Raw genomic sequence first — 17,713 nt, forward strand, 5'->3', positions numbered from 1 at the left:
GCTTTGGCAATTGTCTAAATCCTTCTCCCTCCTTTTGCAAAAATGTGAATCGACTGATGCAGAATAAGATACAGAATTGTTTTGGCACATTTTGGTTCAGATGTCTTTTTAGCTACCGTATATATAAATAAGAACCCGATGAATCTCTTGAGGCTTGTTCTAAAACTCAGCACCTATGTATTAAAAAGGGGAGGGGGAAGGGAGGAATGTGGCAGTGCCATTTTACTGTAGCAATATTCAGGAGACACATTTTCCTTGAAATTCTCCTTCTGCATCACACCTCTACGTTCCTGATCCAAAGCCATGCTGAATTTCACACCTCCAGTGATGTACATTTGAAAACAAAGCACCCAATATTGGTCACAAGTGCCCATAACTGCAGTGAAAACAAACACAATTAAACAAAAAAACATGGGGGTCTCTCTTTCAAGACAGTAGAACAACACTCCATCCATCCTCTACATACATCTCCCAGATGGTGACAGAATAACAGAAGTGTCACCCAACCACCTTAAAACATATGGAAAGCTGGAATGTCCTACAGAAATAAGGCACTGAGAGTCCCCTTTCCTTGTTTATACCACAGGGGTTCCAAACAGGCCTTAGTCCAGTGGTTGAGAATACAGTACCTGGGTTACAGGTGTGCTTGGACTGCAATTCCCGGAAACCCCAGCCAGCACAGCTGGTGGTGAAGACTACTGGGAAATGCAGTGCAAGAACTCCTAAGTTACTCAAGGTTGAGAGCCACTGCCTTAAGTCAATGAAACTAAGAGATAATAAATGCAAGGAAGGAATTGGTATATTAATATATTGTTAACATAATGTCATGAGTAACAACATTTAACAATAAAATTTGTTTTTTTAAAATATTTTAAGAGTGTTTTTAAAGTCCAGTTTACATTACTAGCTTTCTGTAACCATTTGTCTGTCCAAAATGGTTTTGAAACACACCTAGCACAGCAGGATGAACTTTAATTTTTTTAGCTGCTGATGAACACTTTTTGCAATTTCTTTAAATAATGCATACATTTGGGAATGTTCTTGCTCAAAGTGTATTATCAATGCAACTTGTTCAAAGCCAACTCTGAGAACTGGAGCCATCCAAACAAACACTGAACACCTGAGTGTTTTAATTCCCTCTGGCCTAGTTCTGTCACCTCTCAAGTTATATGAAGTGCCACTTAAGCAACAGCAAGGTACTAATAACTACTTCTCTGCAGCTGAAGTTCATAACAATCTTTTTTTAAAAGAACCTAGGTGGAACTGGTTAAGAACTGAGTAGATAGCATGTTGCTCAATCAAAGAGCAAACAGTCACTTCTGCAAGTCCACTGAAACCCTAACTTTGCAATAGGAAATGTCTGAATAATTCTTGGCCGAAATTCAGACAAAACACACTCCTGCTTACCAGAGAACTCTGCAGCCACCTTTCCTGGTGTTCCAGACTTAACCTAAAGAGAACCATTACCACCATTTGCCTTTTTCAAGAATCTATGTTTACCTTGAAAATGGACTGTGCCAACTGTACAACCTTACACCCTTGCAACAAAATCAACAACAGGGCCTTGTGGCAACTGAAAGATTTTACAAGTTCTATTTCACATGAACTTTTAAAGACGTTTAAGTAGTTTTAGCTAAAGACTGCAGCCCACTTCTTCAGGACAGACCATGAAAAGTTTATGCTGAAGAACATTTGTGAGGCCAGCAACCTGTTGGATTTACACAGCATGCAAAAGCCATTGTGCAAGTGGTTTTCATATTTTGCCTTCTTTCTGTCATAAACCTGGATGCATCACAAGGTTAATCAACTACTGGGAAAGTAACAGACAGCCTGCAAAATAGCTAGCACCACTTCTGTGATCACATAACTTCACCATTCCGGAATTGCGCAACCCAACAGGACTCCGGCCTTAATCTTTAAGGTGCCCAAAAGAGTCCTTGTTGATTTTGCTATAAGAGACTGCAAACTAACACTGGAAATTTCTTAGTCTTCTGGAAAGTAAGTTCTGACATGAAATACCACGCATCAGAAAAGTGAGAACTGGGACTTTGTCTAGAAAGTCCCAGTTCTAGACAGCCCCTAGCAGTGCTAATCAAAAGGCATTGTGTAACTATCCTCCTGAACAGACTTTGTGTGCTGGGGGCAAGGGGGGAAAAGGAAAAGAACAGTGTTAATATTCAAGAGGGTTAAAAAATCAAGGACAGTTTTGCCCAAATACAGTAAAATTTTGTGAATGGAGCAGGGCAAATGTACAATAAAAAATCCAGAATCACCATAATGCTTTCCAAGTGACACTTTCACCATTCATCCTGCTCTTGACCTATCTGTTGCACACACAGCTTACAGCCAGTTCTGAAACAAAACCCAACGCAAAGTCCAGATGTCTCCCAGCGGAGCTCAAGTGGAATAATTAGAGCATATATACAAGGGTGATCATTTGTTTTTTAGAAAAAAGAAAGTTATATAAGAATTCCTATGCCCTTTCCATTTCATCTCTAAATGCATGACCTGTTCAGGCAGTGGCGTCCTGTGGCAATTTGTTCTGACAGCATTTCAACCAAGGCAGAGAAACATTTCATTCTTACCTTTCTGGTAAGTGGCACTTCAATAGGAACAGGGACAACTTCTGCAAGCAAGCAGCCATAAAATGCTACCATAAAGGCAGCAGGATCATTGTTGGGAAATACTAGCGCTACCTAGGAAACAGAAGGGAGGGAAAAACAACTAAGTAGTCTCTAAACACGCATGAAAACCATTTCTTATCTGTGAAACACAACAACTTTATTTGGAAGCCTTAGATTTTTAGAGAAAGTAAGCCACACGCGAGAGACCAATATCAAACACAGAGTGAAATTAGATTTCACAAAATCAAAGCACATCTAACAGAAGTGTAACCCTTTACTTGTTTATACAACATTTCACTTTGGTGGCAACTGTTCTTACAGCAGGCATCCCCACAGTTTAATTGAAACGTTGACGATTAATGGAGAAACTCGAAATAAAGATACATCCTCATGTCAAAACTACTTCATCCAAGAAAATAAAAGTCATAAATCCAATTTTAAATTAGCCTAACCTTCATACTCCATAGTTTCAATTAGCACTTACATTGTATTCTAATTACCTGCTAAAGGCCATATTGATTAAAGTATTTAGTCTCTGCCTGCCTACAATTAGTAGAGGATTCTCCTAGATAAATATTTTTAGTATGTATTTTCAGGGTGTTTCCCCAAGCAAAGTTTTGGTTTATATTATTGCCTTTGCCCCATTTAAAAGAGAGAGAGAGAGAGAGAGATCTATGATTTCTTTCACATTTCAGTACAGTTAATCAATCCTTATTTTAATAATAAAGCAATATGTTATTCTATTCAGCTATGTACATTTATCTGGTTGCCAAAAGCAAACAGAGGGCTGTGTAGCACAGACCTCCAGAATCCTTCTAAAGATTTGTTTTTCTAGAATTGTATTTATTTCTCATGTCATTCCTCATGAACTCATTTCATTTCACACTGTGCAAAATGAACGGCGCAGCCTTCCAGGTGTGTCATTTGAGACCAGGTGTTTGAGACCATGTGCTCTGAAAACCAGCTCTCCCAAATGGCAGCCATGACTGAGGCATTCCACTTTCACCCAGTCTTGACAACAACAGAGCTTCTTCCTTGCGTGTTGAAAGGCACTCCTTTAGAGGAAATGGTTAAGCTCTGCTCACTGAATGGTAATCTCATGTGTATGCTAGGAAGATCCTCATGAGAGGCACATGGCCCTTATGTAGTATCCAGAATGGGAGTTTTGCTTCACAAGCTGAATCGAACCACATTCCCTTCTTCAGACTGTCATGTGTGTCTGTTCAACACAACAGTGAGCAGAACTTAACCATTTCAATTACGTGAAGTATTTTATTGTTGTGTGTGTACTATATATTGTTTTTGTGTTGTAAGCTCTGCTGAGTCTCTTTGGAGAGAAAACCTGCATATAAATGAAAATAATAAATAAATAATTAACAAACTAAGTAGGTCTTGCACACTCCCCACTGAATATGGTGCTCATGAAAGTCCCTTACATTGGCCCACTTACCACACACAATACTACTGCCTTTTTCACAAGGACAGAAGGAAAGGTAGATGAAGCAAATTACGTAATCATGCATATGTGTAGGACATTTAGTTTCTGATATCCAGGATTTATGACAGGATTTATCTCTATAAGAGAACTTATAGATGTCATTTTATGCTTTGGTATATATAAGTGGATAACCTCCCATTCTCCCTCGGGACAAGGTGGAGTAACCATCCCAAATGGAAGTTTTGAAGAGAAAAATCACTGCAACATGCAGTAATCTGAGGCAAAAGCAAATCCATGTGGGGGGCATATAGAAGAATCTTCAAACTCTGCTGTCATCTTCATAGCTTCTCTTGACTTATTTACTCTGCGAGTTACTTCAGCTCACTACAGCTGTAACTTAAGAGATTTAAACACTGTCATAAATCAAGAAGAAAGATTCTGGAGACTCATCTTGGCTAAATGCCAAAGGAGACAGTGATTTAAATTCAACATCTGTCCTCAGTCTCTTTAGTTTAATTCTTTATGATTACTTATGAAAACAAATGTACAAACCGTGCCCTTTCTAGAGGGTTTGAACTGACATTGCCCAGGCCATGGAGTTAAGTTGCTTTAGACGCTACTGGCGACTGCTATTGGAAGGGTGAACTGGAGTTATCAGGGAGATGTGCATTCATTTTGTTTCCTTCATTCTTTTGGGTGGACTCACTTTGCCTATTAAAAAGCAGCTTGGCAATACAACCTATGTAATAAAGGCATGTACTGTACAGCAATACCTAGACAGCATCTTAAAAAGCAGAGCCATCACCTTGCCAACAAAGGTCTGCATAGTCAAAGCTATGGTTTTTCCAGTAGCGATGTACGGAAGTGAGAGCTGGACCATAAAGAAGGCTGACTGCCAAGAAATTGATGCTTTTGAATTGTGGTGCTGGAGGAGACTCTTGAGAGTCCCCTGGACTGCAAGGAGAACAAACCTATCCATTCTGAAGGAAATCAACCCTGAGTGCAGATCCTGAAACTGAGGCTCCAATACTTTGGCCATCTATGAGAAGAGAAGACTCCCTGGAAAAGACCCTGATGTTGGGAAAGTGCGAAGGCAAGAAGAGAAGGGGACGACAGAGGATGAGATGGTTGGACAGTGTCATCAAAGCTACCAACATGACTTTGACCCAACTCCAGGAGGCAGTGGGAAGACAGGAGGGCCTGGTGTGCTCTGGTCCATGGGGTCACAAAGAGTCGGAAACAACTTAACGACTAAACAACAACCTGCTGTAAGTTATACATATTTTAGCACTATCACATAGACAGCATATTGTGTTGTAAACCACCCAGAGTGGCCATATAGCCAGATGGATGGTATAGAAGTCAAATGAAGGAACAATTCACTGAAGGAAGCAGTACTGAAAACGACTCTGGACATAATGATATTATAGAGGAAAGGTCTTTAAATCTAATGGTCTGCTATGTTTGGGGTTTCTCTTGTTCATTCTCCTGGGTATCACCTGCTTAACGCCTTAGAAAAAACCTGCAAGGAAACAAATTTCCATGGAGTAAGAATACATTTTTCTGAAGGAAATCAAATAAGGCGAAGCTCCTGGTGAAAACTATGAAGAGAAATTTGAGATGGAAAGTATACACCTCTTCACTTCAGATTGAGAACTTTTGTTTTCTCTTAAGAGAAGAGCACAGAGGTTTCAGCGCTTGAAGCAAGTTCCGAAATCCGTTGTGGCAGTCTCCCTCAGTGACTGTGGGACTGAAGAGAGACCACAGCAAAGAACAGGGAGAGAGTAGACACACAGATCATTTAAGAACATTTTTGAATAACCCCCCCAATCAACTTTTGCTCTTATGACAATTTTCCTTGTTCTCAAATTGCACGTTTTTTTAAAAAAGAGAGAGTTGTGCTGATGATCCTACCTAGTAATGTGCTTTTTCTTAAAAAACTACTCTCTTCACAAGGCCCTGATTGTTTCTGGGTTTTCTTACAACATAGACGGGACAATATAGACTCATTACCAAAACTTATTTCATCCACATGACAACATGCACTAATGCCCTTCATAAAAGGAAATCTTTGTAACATACGCTCCTTTTTTTTAAGATGGGGGAAAACTGTAAATAGAAAATACTTTCTAGTACTGTAATAGATTTTCTATAGCCCTGTCAGCCAATTTTTTTAAAAAAAAATCAGTGAGCTGTTAGGATGTGATCTTTTAAGACATACAGCAACACATAATATGTTGTTGTTGTTGTTGCTTAGTCGTTAAGTCGTGTGCAACTCTTCGTGACCCCCATGGACCAGAGCATGCCAGGCCCTCCTGTCTTCCACTGCCTCCCGGAGTTCGGTCAAAATCATGTTGGTCGCTTCCATGACACTCTCCAACACATAAGTACAAGGTGGAAATATAGCTAATATTTCTGGAGAGAAGAGATTCAGAGAGTCACTCAATATTCCACTTCCATGTGTTTTATATGTCAAAGCGAGGTGTTACAGAAGTACACAAAGACAGCACAGGTACTTACCCTGTCTCCTGGCCGTACCATCGGTTCTTGCTTTGTGCCCAATTTATGCAGTATATTGTATGCAACCTTCATACTACGGGTCCAGAGTTTGCCTAATGACAAAACAATTGGCCAGATATGACTGTTAAAATGAAGCACACAGTTTGAATATAAAATGATTCAAAATGCAATGCAAATACACACACAGCACCAACAAAAGACTTGGTTGCGTTCTAAGGAAGAAATATAAAAAAAGCCCAATGTATTGTAAACACCATATATCTTCTTATGCAAATTTGGGCATCTTCCATGACACAGCTGTTTAACTATGATGCTTAGTATACAGCAGAACCGTTGCTTGCTGTTACACTTGGAGTCCTGGCGAACACTAAATGATTTTGTAATCAACACTGCTTGGACTGACTCAATCCATACTCCTAGAAAATAGGAGTAAAGTGAATGACAGCTGAGTGTAGAACCCATCTGCTAAGAGACCTACCGCAACCACTTAAGCAACTAGCACACTTAAGGGGGCGGGCATACCTTTTCAAGGCTTGGTATAATTTTGGCATTACTGCAAAGGCAAGATTCTCTATTCTATGCTGATGTAATTTCAAGTAAGTCCTGTTGGTTTCCAGAAACTAACTTCCAGAAAAGTGTGTTCATAACTGTAAACTGAAACACATAGGTCACATCGTGCCACATGCAACACGATGTTTTAAATAACCCTCCCTCAATCTTAAACTTAAAAAAAAAAAACAGTCTATAATCAGACTCAGTTACTTCCTAAAGTAAATATGGTAGAAGATAAATATGGGGAAATCTTAGATTGTTTTGTTTAAGTTGAACTAACTGTTGTATGCCATGATTTTGAACATCCCAATCTTTGTTTCCTTTTTCCCCCTCATCATGTGTTTTTATTTCAGACTGTTCAAATCCTTGCTGCTTTTTTCAATCCCCAAATGTTTTTCTTTCAAAGTGTTGAAAAATAGCACTATTCTAGCACTGGGCAAAATGTAAGCCAATGAGTAGGAAACCAGCAAGAATATCAACCGAGCTGCCTACCATAGCGTTTTATTTTCCAGATATTAACTATCTTCTTATACATATATTTTTTAAACCGTCTGCTATATCTAAAGCTGTCATCTGTATCATTTGCAGCTACACTGTGATCCCTCAGCAGCACCCCTAACACTGATAGTAGTGTAGCTGTAAACATTCAGTGCTCATATGATCTTCTATGTGTGCACACGGTATCTGACAAAACTGGTAAATAACACAGCCATTACACGTAAAAATCATTTCTTCAAAATTCCCTAAAATGAAGCTTGTACTGCTACTTCTGTGCAAAACCTTTCAGTCCACTCCTATCATTATTTAAAACCAAGCATAAATGCTGAAGAGTGCTTTCCTATATATCTTGGCCTTTGAACCAGAAGGAGCTGAGGTCTCGTCAATATAAGCACCTCAGATCAAATACACCTGGCAAAGTTTATTGCTTTGTTTCCTGCTACCCTTCTACTGACAGTTATCACAGCTTCCTCTGAAGAGCATTCTTCCTAGTCAAGCTTTACTAAAAGTTGTGCAAGAGCATGACTTGCCATAGAAAACATTCTCAGGTGACTGTTTCCAGACAAGTGTGAGACACAGCAACACAGCTTAAATCCAAGCATGACTGTAACAGGCCCGTTAGCCACTTCCAAGTCCAGATCAATTATCATTAAATGGACTGGAAAAAAATCATTAAATGTATTGTGGGGAGGGGGGAATCATCTAGACATGAGAGCAAATAAAGCAAATCCTTTCCCCCAGCAAGCTGTGATTGTTTTCCCAGATTGTTGCTTTTAAGACAAAACTTTTGACTATACTTAACGAAAGCACATATAAAAATAAATCAATTAAGCCTTTTCAATAAGAGTTTAGAGGAACGGAAAAGAAGGCAAAATATTTTGAGACTTCATCGTCGTGACTACATTAAGATATAAGTAGTGATAAGCCAGAATATAAGGAGACAGAAATAAATCTGAGAGGAAACCATCCGAAGACAGACAAACCTCTTTACACAAAACACATTTTATGGATATACAAAGGACTGGGTCAATGTTTTAGAATGGGGACTGCAAACCTAACCATATGATGCTCACAAAAATGGCAAATATAACCACACAGTGCTCATCAACATGTTGTGGATGTGGCTAGAGTATCCTAATCTACCCAACATGCTCCTTTTCTGGATGCATTTTCTGGAGTATTTGGTATATACTCAAAATCAAGATCTCTTGTTTGTATGCCAGCTGTGCTCTTTTTCCAGATATATACATTCCTTTTACACATTTCGCTGATATATTCCACACATATCTACTCCTATTGAATTCAATGGGACATGCTCCCAGGCAGGGAGGCATATGATTTAAACTGGACTTTACATTCGAACATTATTTTCAGGATGACCTTCTTTCTTGAGCCAAGGAAATGTAGCTTACCAGCACACATAAAGAGGTTAATTAAATATGTTCTAGAAATCTAGGCCTTTTCTTTGTAATTTTCATTTCATCAAAAGAAAGAAAAGAGGAAAATTAATTTTGGATAAAGGGGAGCACGTAATTTTAAAGCTTGCTGACTTAAGTAAGGTTGCATGAAGGCAAGTTCCATTTAAGGTACAGTGGTGCCTCACATAGCGATCACTTCGTTTAGTGACGAAATCGCTTTGCGATGGACTTTTTGCGATGGCAAAAGTGATCGCTTTGCAATGTTCCCTATGGGGTATTTTCACTCTGCAATGATTGCAGGAAAGCGATCATCGCAAAGCCCCCATTTTCGCACAGCTGATCGGCGATTTCAAAATGGCCGCCAGGAAAAAAACATGGCCGCCCCCTGTTTTTTGGGACGGTTTCCTTGCTTTAGAGGCAGCGAAAATGGTGGCGCTATGGAGGATCTTTGCTCAATGGTGAGTTTTAAGCCCATAGGAATGTATTGAAGGGGTTTCAATGTGTTTCTATGGGCTTTTTAATATCGCATAGCGACATTTTCGTTCTGCAATGATTTTTGCGGAACGAATTGACATCGCTAAGCGAGGCACCACTGTAAGCTGGACTGATCCCACATTAATTGCACTTAGGAACGGCTTGTGTGTTAGAATTATTAGAAATCAGGGCTTAACCAAGACATAGGACTACTTCTGCAATACCCTTCTGGACAGGTTCTCAACCAGTGCCTTACCGTGAATGTGTCGAGTGTAAAGACTGTTCAAGTAAAGTTGGCAGCAAAGAGCTATGCCAAGAGAAAAGCAAATGACAGAAACAGTTTCCATAGTATGTACGGTAGGAATGTCATCACCACACAGCACCAACTCAGCCACAGCAAGCTAGAACAGTCTTACCAAACCTATGCATGGCACCTCAGAGTTTGCCAAAAGAAAGCTGCAAACAATTGTAAATTTGTTTTCAGAATCACACAATACAGTAACTTATAAATAATGAAAAGATTGTGTCGTACCACTCTTCCAAGTTCTGGTCCAATTTTTCCTAGTTTTTTTTAAAATTGCTAATGGCCAAGCTGCAAAGATTAGATGCAGCATTTGGAAAAGTGACTTTCTTGGATGAAAACTTCCATAATCCGTGCAAATACCGGCCATGTCTGCCAACCAGCACTTGAGGGCATGTGGGAAATGGTTTTAAGTTTGAGAGAGTCAGTTGCCTCAAATATATTTAAGTAAAAGCAGAAGGAATTAATTTAGGGACAGCATCATTATTAATTGCACAAATTATTTCTACAATGGAGTACTTGTACCAAAAAAAGGGGGGTATCTGATGAATAAGCAGTGCAGAGATTTGTTCTTTATGAACCGAATAGATTTCCAAAATCTATCATTTCACAGTGTACTAGTGGCGTGTATTGCTATGTCCCAAATATATTTACATGCATATTCTGGCATAGGGAATGCTTGCAGAATAATCTTCTAGTGAGGTGGGCATGGTAAGAAGGAACACAAATAAAACTAGTCAAAAGGCAGCACAGTAAAAAACTGACTTGTACAGAATCAAACAAATGTTCTGTCTCAGTGCTATCAACTTTAATTGACACCAGCTCTCCAGACTCTCTGAAAGAGAAATCTTTTTTTATCAGTTAACAGTGAACCTGTAAGAGGAGATTGTTGGGTCGAAAGTGGAACGTCATGCATTCTAAATATTCACCCAGCCATGGAACTACATCCTTTCGTATAAACTGTGCCCCTCCATTTTGGCTAAATCACAAAAGAGATAAGCCTGTCTACCTACAAATTTATTCCAGGAAAAAGTAACATGGACAGTTAAAAGAACACTAGAGGAAGTATATTTGACAATAATCAATTATATGTTTCGACCTCTATTTTAGTTCATAAAATATGTGACAAGGAAGTTTAAGAGGCTGCTGACCGTAAGTGAGAATATATAGTGGTTTTCCATTGGTGTCCATAGTGGTTAGGCAAGGAGCTTTTGGAGAGATGGTTCCCCATCGTTGCAACGCTGCTTCAAGAGATGGAGGCCAATTCGTAACCACGCCCAGCTGTTCTCCACGCATTGCCAACATCTGAGCTCCCTCTGGCTTTGGTTGGTTTGGGTCTGGCTGTTGAACTTACAATTGTAAGAAAGTGTTACTTAATGCATTTATATCATGCTTTGTCATGAGTACACAGAACTTTGGAAAGGCCATCTGAGAACAAGAGAGCCCCTGAGTTTGGTTTCAGAACAGTTTCTTAAAAAACACTGTTGAGATCCAGACCCAGTTTAGACATACAGTGATGCCTCGCAAGATGGAAATAATTTGTTCTGCGAGTCATTTTGTATTGCAAAATTTTCATCTTGCGACTTTTCCCATAGGAATGCATTTCAATGCGTTTCCCATAGGAATGCATTGGAAAAAAAATCGTCTTGCAAAGCACGGCCACAGAAAAATTTGTCTTGCGATTCACAAAAAAATTGCAAAATGCTTTCGTTTTGCGAGTTTTTCGTTGCACGAGGCATTTTTCTTGCAAGGTGTCACTGTAATGGGAGAAGCGTAGTTGGAGTGCCAGGTATGTGCCATGGACTACCATGCTTCATCCTCTTCATCCAAATATGGCACAGCTAGTTTCAAATCATGCGCATCTCTCACACACCCCATATTCCACCCTGTTAGCTTACTACCCCTTTTTTTTTCAAAAGAATAAAGCACAGCAATAGTGTCAAGGTATTTCACAAAATAAAACCAGTGTGCCATGGAATTATTTGCTGTGCAAAGAATGAATAGTTATTCTACAATGCCAATATAAAAACGTTTGCAGGAGGATCAAACTATTTTACCTTCTAACAATTCTTCAAAATCATCTACAAAAAACTCTCGCAATGGAGGCCGTTTGGGTCGTTTTAGGGTGTTGACTAGCTGCTGAATTTTTGCCGACACTCTGCTACTTACTGGAACTCCTGCGGAAAAGAAATCATACAAAGTTCCAAAGCCTCAGCCATGCACACGTAGTGTAAGCAGATGACAAAAGTACACCAACCTGGCAGGAAAGGGTTATTTGGCATAAGCTCTTGTGGGTTCCCTCTGCAAATTCTTAAGCAGCTGTGTGTCTAACAGTGACCAACTACCACTGGGATCCTTGCAACAATAGCAGTTAACTACTCACTTTTCAAAATCAAAACTTTCCAAGCTCTGCTCACAACAAGAAGCAGATATTTTCACAAACTAGATGTGTTGGGTGTCTACTCTGACGAATTTTTCTTCTTTTTTAATGCTTAGAAATGAGTGAAACACCTATATTGGACGTCTTCCCTTGCCTCTGCACCTTCCCAGCGTTAAGTGTTAGCTTGTGCAATTTCTCATTCATGCCGGGGTATTCCTGCTCCGTGGCTCATCTGGCCAAACATTCCTTCAGCATTTTACGAGACATACCATCACCAGTTTCCATAAGTTCAGCGTTTCCATATTTTGGTGCCACCCTTGATGTCGAACCTTGTGGTCTTTCAACTTGTATTGAGTGTTCTGAGGTGTAAGTGGTAACATCTGGAGGTGCGGAATGATTTTCTGCAAAATAAATGTATGTCTCTTAATTGTTTCTTCAAGCACGTTTCAGTACTATTTTTTTCCACATAATCCCTTTTTACAAATATTGTCTCTCTAAACATACCTTTGTACGTCCTTATAAACCTTCATCATAAATTTCCAAGAACTGCAACCGTTCTTTTAAAAGAAAAGAAAAAATCTCCAACCCAGACCAAAAACAGTCTCACCTAAACTATACAGAATTTTTTTTTAAATGGGAGTTATGGCTAGCTGCCATGGCATGTTGTAATGGTTGCAAGGAACAGTTGTGAACATGGCACATGTGAATATGCAAGGCATTCATACATTGCTTCTGATGCAGCTTCAGGACCGACCAAATTATTTCTTTATAGAAAAAATGCATATTGTACCATTCTGATGTTCCTATATCCCTTGCAGAGACCAGAAGTAATGAAAACCAGACTAACATACAATAAAAATACACACACACAAAGGGAAACAGTTTAATACAAACAGACATAAGATAAATGCCTGCTTAAACTAGATTTTTGCCATACGGTGAAAGAATCTCTGAGGAAAAAAGTGTCAGCTAAGCTTCCTGGGGCAATGAATTTTAGGTGCAGCCACTTAGAAGCGCTTTTCTCTTACCCCCATCATATACTTTCTATAAAGAATTTTTTTCCTGTTTATCTCTAGGACTCAAGCAGGTTGGTATATTGATCTTAATGCAATGCCGGGCTTTAAAAGTTACCATCACCACTTTCACGTGCACCTGGAAACAATTCGGTAATTACTCAGTGCATGCATGACATATATTTATTATCTATTGCATAAGTGAACACACCCACCCACATTCTTGCTGCTGCATTCTGAATCTGTAACAATTTCTTAAACATTAAAAAAAAAAACCAGGTCTACTGTGGAAAGTAAAGTAGGGAGAAGGAAAGACATAAATACCTACTGCTTTGAGGTCACTGGAGGAAAAGTGAGACATACATACATGTAAGTGACTAAATAATAAACAAATTACACAGCCTTATGTAATAACCTGATCTAAATCTCACCAACAGCATTGTACCCATGACTAGGCCTAACATTCAACTGTGGAACTAAATCTGCACTTAATGCAGTTTTCAAGCCATGCAAAACAACAACACTGATATTACAGACATCAAGAAGTTTGAAGTACGTGTTCTTTTGACATTTATTAATATTTCATGGAAATGTGGGAAGGGGAGATAAATATCCATCTTTAATGAGGCTGTAGGGCTACTGATAGAAAATAAGTATTATATTATGAATATACTGTACTCTTGAGAGTCCCCTGGACTGCAAGGAGAACAAACTTATCCATTTTGAAGGAAATCAACCCTGAGTGCTCATTGGAAGGACAGATCCTGAAGCTGAGGTTCCAATACTTTGGCCATCTGATGAGAAGACTCCCTGGAAAAGACCCTGATATTGGGAAAGTGTGAGGGCAAGAGGAGAAGGGGACGAGAGAGGACGAGATGGTTGGACAGTGTCATCAACATGAATTTGACCCAACTCCGGGAGGCGGTGGAAGACAGGAGGGCCTGGCGTGCTCTGGTCCATGGGATCACAAAGAGTTGGACACGACTTAACGACTAAACAACAATAATAGTGTTCATGTTGCTGCAAGATTTAAAACTAGTGGGGGGGGGCAATGAAGCTCTAAATATATTCATTGACAAAACAGTAGACCATTCTGCAATGTCAGAAGGCAAACTGCTCTCAAAGAAAGCTACGTGCAAATTGGGATTTCCATAAACATATTTAAAAATAAGATTAAAAAATCATTCCAATAACTCCCAAGTCTTCTAACCAAATCTAAAAGCTATCACAACCACCACCACAAAACATTACTGTAAACAGAGAGGTGCACATGTTACCAAACCAAGTCAAACTACAACTGCTATTTGACAATTAAACTTATTTTTTAAAAATGTCTAAGAATTTTCAACCTCTTGGTCTTCCTTAATTTAATTTACAGAAAGATAAAAAACAGCAGACCTGATCCTGCCAGCTGTGAAACAGAAAAAAATTAATGTTTCTTCAGGGTTTAAATTAAGAAGGTAGGATAATTCTCAATGGATCTTGTTTTTTATGGCTCTGTTCATACTTTCTTTGAGGATGATCAGCAGGGTTCAAGCTGCAAACAGCATTGCTTCTTAGCTGCTGGCCCGCAGTTCAAAATACATTGTTGAACTGCAACTACTATAAGCCTTAGGCAGCTCTGCTAATGTTGAGAGATGGTGGAAGTTGCAGCCCATAACATCTGGAGAGCACACATTCACCATCCTTTGCTCATAATACAGTGGTGCCTTGCTTAATGAGGATAATCCGTTCCAACGAAATCGCTGTAGAACGAAATCCTCGTTAAGCAAAATAAAAAAGCCCATTGAAATGCTTTAAAAACCCTTCAATGCGTTCTAATGTGCTGAAAACTCAGCATCCAGCGAAGATCCTCCATAAGGGCAGCCATTTTCGCTGCCTGTAAAGCGAGGAATCCGTCCTAGAAAACAGCGGGGGGGGGCATTTTGTACACCTGGTGGCCATTTTGAAACCCGACGATCAGCTGTTTTTAGATCATCGTAATGCGAAAATCAGTTCCCGAGGCAGGAAACCGATCATCGTGAAACAGATTTTCCCCATTTAAACCATCGTTTTGCAATCGCTTTTGCGATCGCAAAAAACTAATTGTCAAGAGATTTCCTTGTTAAGCGAGGCAATCATTAAGCGAGGCACCACTGTAAACTGGTTAGGTCCTCAAGGTATTGTAAGACCTTTCCTTGTTTTTAACATTCAACTCAGCAGTCCTTTGAATCTGCTGTGGTTGACGTTCTAGGCACCCGTCCCAGCAAGAAAGTTACACTGGCTGAAAACCAGTACTAAGTAGTAAGAAGAATAGGCTCATTGAATCAATGGAAGTGACATAGGAGCTGACTCACCAAGCCCCCACTGATTCAATGGTCCAACTCTAGTTGTGACATATTACTAGATTTCAGCCACAGAAACCTGTGGTAGTTCCTTCTCTATCACCAAGCAAAGGGCTGGAGCGTGTGCAGCTCTTTCTATCGCAGCTTCCGCTTTACAGTTTCAATTTATTTTCAGTAAAAGGATTAGGCATTAGGTCAATATAAAAATGGCTTTTATAATAGTTTGACAGGTAGGCGGCCTGTGATGATGTGCGCGAACTCACAGTGACACACTCTCTGTTTGCCTATTTTTAGCTGTAGCTACTATTTCCGTTGTTCGCCACCCCACAGACAGCGTTTCCAGAAGCAAGCATGATTCAGTGACCTGCCCTGTGTCGCTGCTCAACATTTTGCAAGCTAATCCTCTCCTTTCACAGCTCAGTAATGCACCATGCTTTTCCAATTTATATTCCACCCCCACCCGTTGTTTTTTTTTTTTCAACTGTGCCTCCTGCACAGCCTTTTTTAGAGTCCTACACTGCTCCAGGAGGCAGGAAGTAACACCATCTCAGGCTTATACAAGTTTTCTGTTCAGAAGCCCAAGTGATCAAAAGCAGCATCCATCAAGAGAGGCTGGTGCCATGCCCCTAAGCCAAAGTGAAAGCATTAGCAATAATTGCCATTGGGTTTAACCACGGCACGGCTTTCTAAAAGGTACAGATGAGCATCATGTGAAACTTCAAGATGTCAGCACTCAAAGTAGATCAGCTGCGATATGAAAACCAATTCTAACCTGAGAAAGCTGTCCATTTACCAAAATTGCTGGTGCCACAAGAGACCACCTGAAAGCAATCACTGACGAGTGATGTGGAAGTAGGGGAGACAGACACGCTTAGAATGTGCAACGTATATTGTGTTAGCTACTTTAAGGAAGGGCAAGAAAGGAAAGTCAAGGAGATTGCAACAGCGATGGGATTGAATTGCCACATTGCTATTATTACATCTCCTTTCCCGACCTGGCATCCTCTAGATGCAACAGATTTTACCTCCCATCATACTTAATGGGGACAGCAAAAGCTGTAATTCAACACATAAGGAGTGTGCCAGGTTGGGGGAATGCTACTCTAAAGTAAAGGTTTCTTGCAAAACTCTCTCTTCCTTTTACAATGCACTGGGAAAACACAAGACAACTCCATGTAGCTTTATCACCATGCAGACAGATTCTGGAATGGAATTCATCATCAATGGACAGGTGAAACAAGGGTCAATTCAGCTGTTCCAGTAATGAGTTGTCAGTGGATGGAAACAGCAGAAGTTCATGTAGTTAAAGTAGAATATTGCAAATAACCAAGGTAGTATTCTACTCATGTCTTTTTGGCTCATTTATAAAATGTTCCACGTGGTTTTGGCTCAAACTCCCTTTCCAAGGATAAAGTTTTAAAATTGTAGGAATAAATTTAAACAAGTATTTAAAACTCACTAAGCTAAAGCACCTTTTCCATGGAAATAACTGTGAAGCATGTAAAAAGTGTGTACTTATTTGTGATGAAAAGGATAATTTGACTTTTGCTTTCTACAGCAGCTTCCCTGAGAATTTATATTCCTGACTGCCTAGTAAATATGGAATGATGTCACAAAATGCTTATATATGCCACTAAGCTAAGCTACTATCTTTTCAGAAAGGTGGTTTAAAGCCCTGGCCATGCTGATTGGGCTAGTGGCCATTATGATATAGTCCAAAAAATAAATAAATAAAGAGGGTACCAGTTTGGAGAAAGTTGTGTTGAAACATCCTAACCCGAGATCAGGGATGGTATTAAGTAAGTAGACTGAGGCCATGGCTGGCTGTTATGTAAATGTTATGATTGGTATCCATCCCTCATTTTTGAACTATATTTTGTCTCCAAGGTCAACCTTCTTACATAGCAAAAGAAATACTGAATGCAAACATCCCCATCTGCACCTGCTCAGTGTAGCTGTCAGACTCAACCAAAAAATGTAAGTGTGGGAGTGAATGCACTTTGCATGTAGCATCTGTCACTGAAATTATGCATTGCATGCTTTGCATATTGGGGGGAAAGAAAGTTAATTCCATAGATGAATGCACAGACTAAATGGCTTTAAGGTGACATATCAGAAGTAAAATAAAAATAAATAATCATGTAGGGAGAGAGTAGCCTTAAAATATGATG

General features: G+C 39.6%; 1 protein-coding gene across 4 annotated transcripts in view; it reads right to left on the reverse strand.

The window, feature by feature from the left end:
- DIP2C (DIP2 acetate--CoA ligase C (putative)) overlaps positions 1-17,713 on the reverse strand; it is a 308,258-nt gene that overhangs the window by 70,354 nt on the left and 220,191 nt on the right. For all 4 annotated transcript variants that reach the window (XM_073002910.2, XM_073002909.2, XM_073002908.2 and 1 more), the window contains 5 exons: positions 12,475-12,606; positions 11,883-12,002; positions 10,977-11,174; positions 6,583-6,674; positions 2,586-2,696 (listed from right to left, as the gene is read on the reverse strand). In XM_073002910.2, coding sequence (XP_072859011.1) covers positions 2,586-2,696; positions 6,583-6,674; positions 10,977-11,174; positions 11,883-12,002; positions 12,475-12,606 — 653 coding nt within the window. The remainder of the gene's footprint in view (positions 1-2,585; positions 2,697-6,582; positions 6,675-10,976; positions 11,175-11,882; positions 12,003-12,474; positions 12,607-17,713) is intronic.

Source organism: Pogona vitticeps, chromosome 6 (genome assembly GCF_051106095.1).
Source record: "Pogona vitticeps strain Pit_001003342236 chromosome 6, PviZW2.1, whole genome shotgun sequence".
Taxonomy (NCBI): domain Eukaryota; kingdom Metazoa; phylum Chordata; class Lepidosauria; order Squamata; family Agamidae; genus Pogona; species Pogona vitticeps.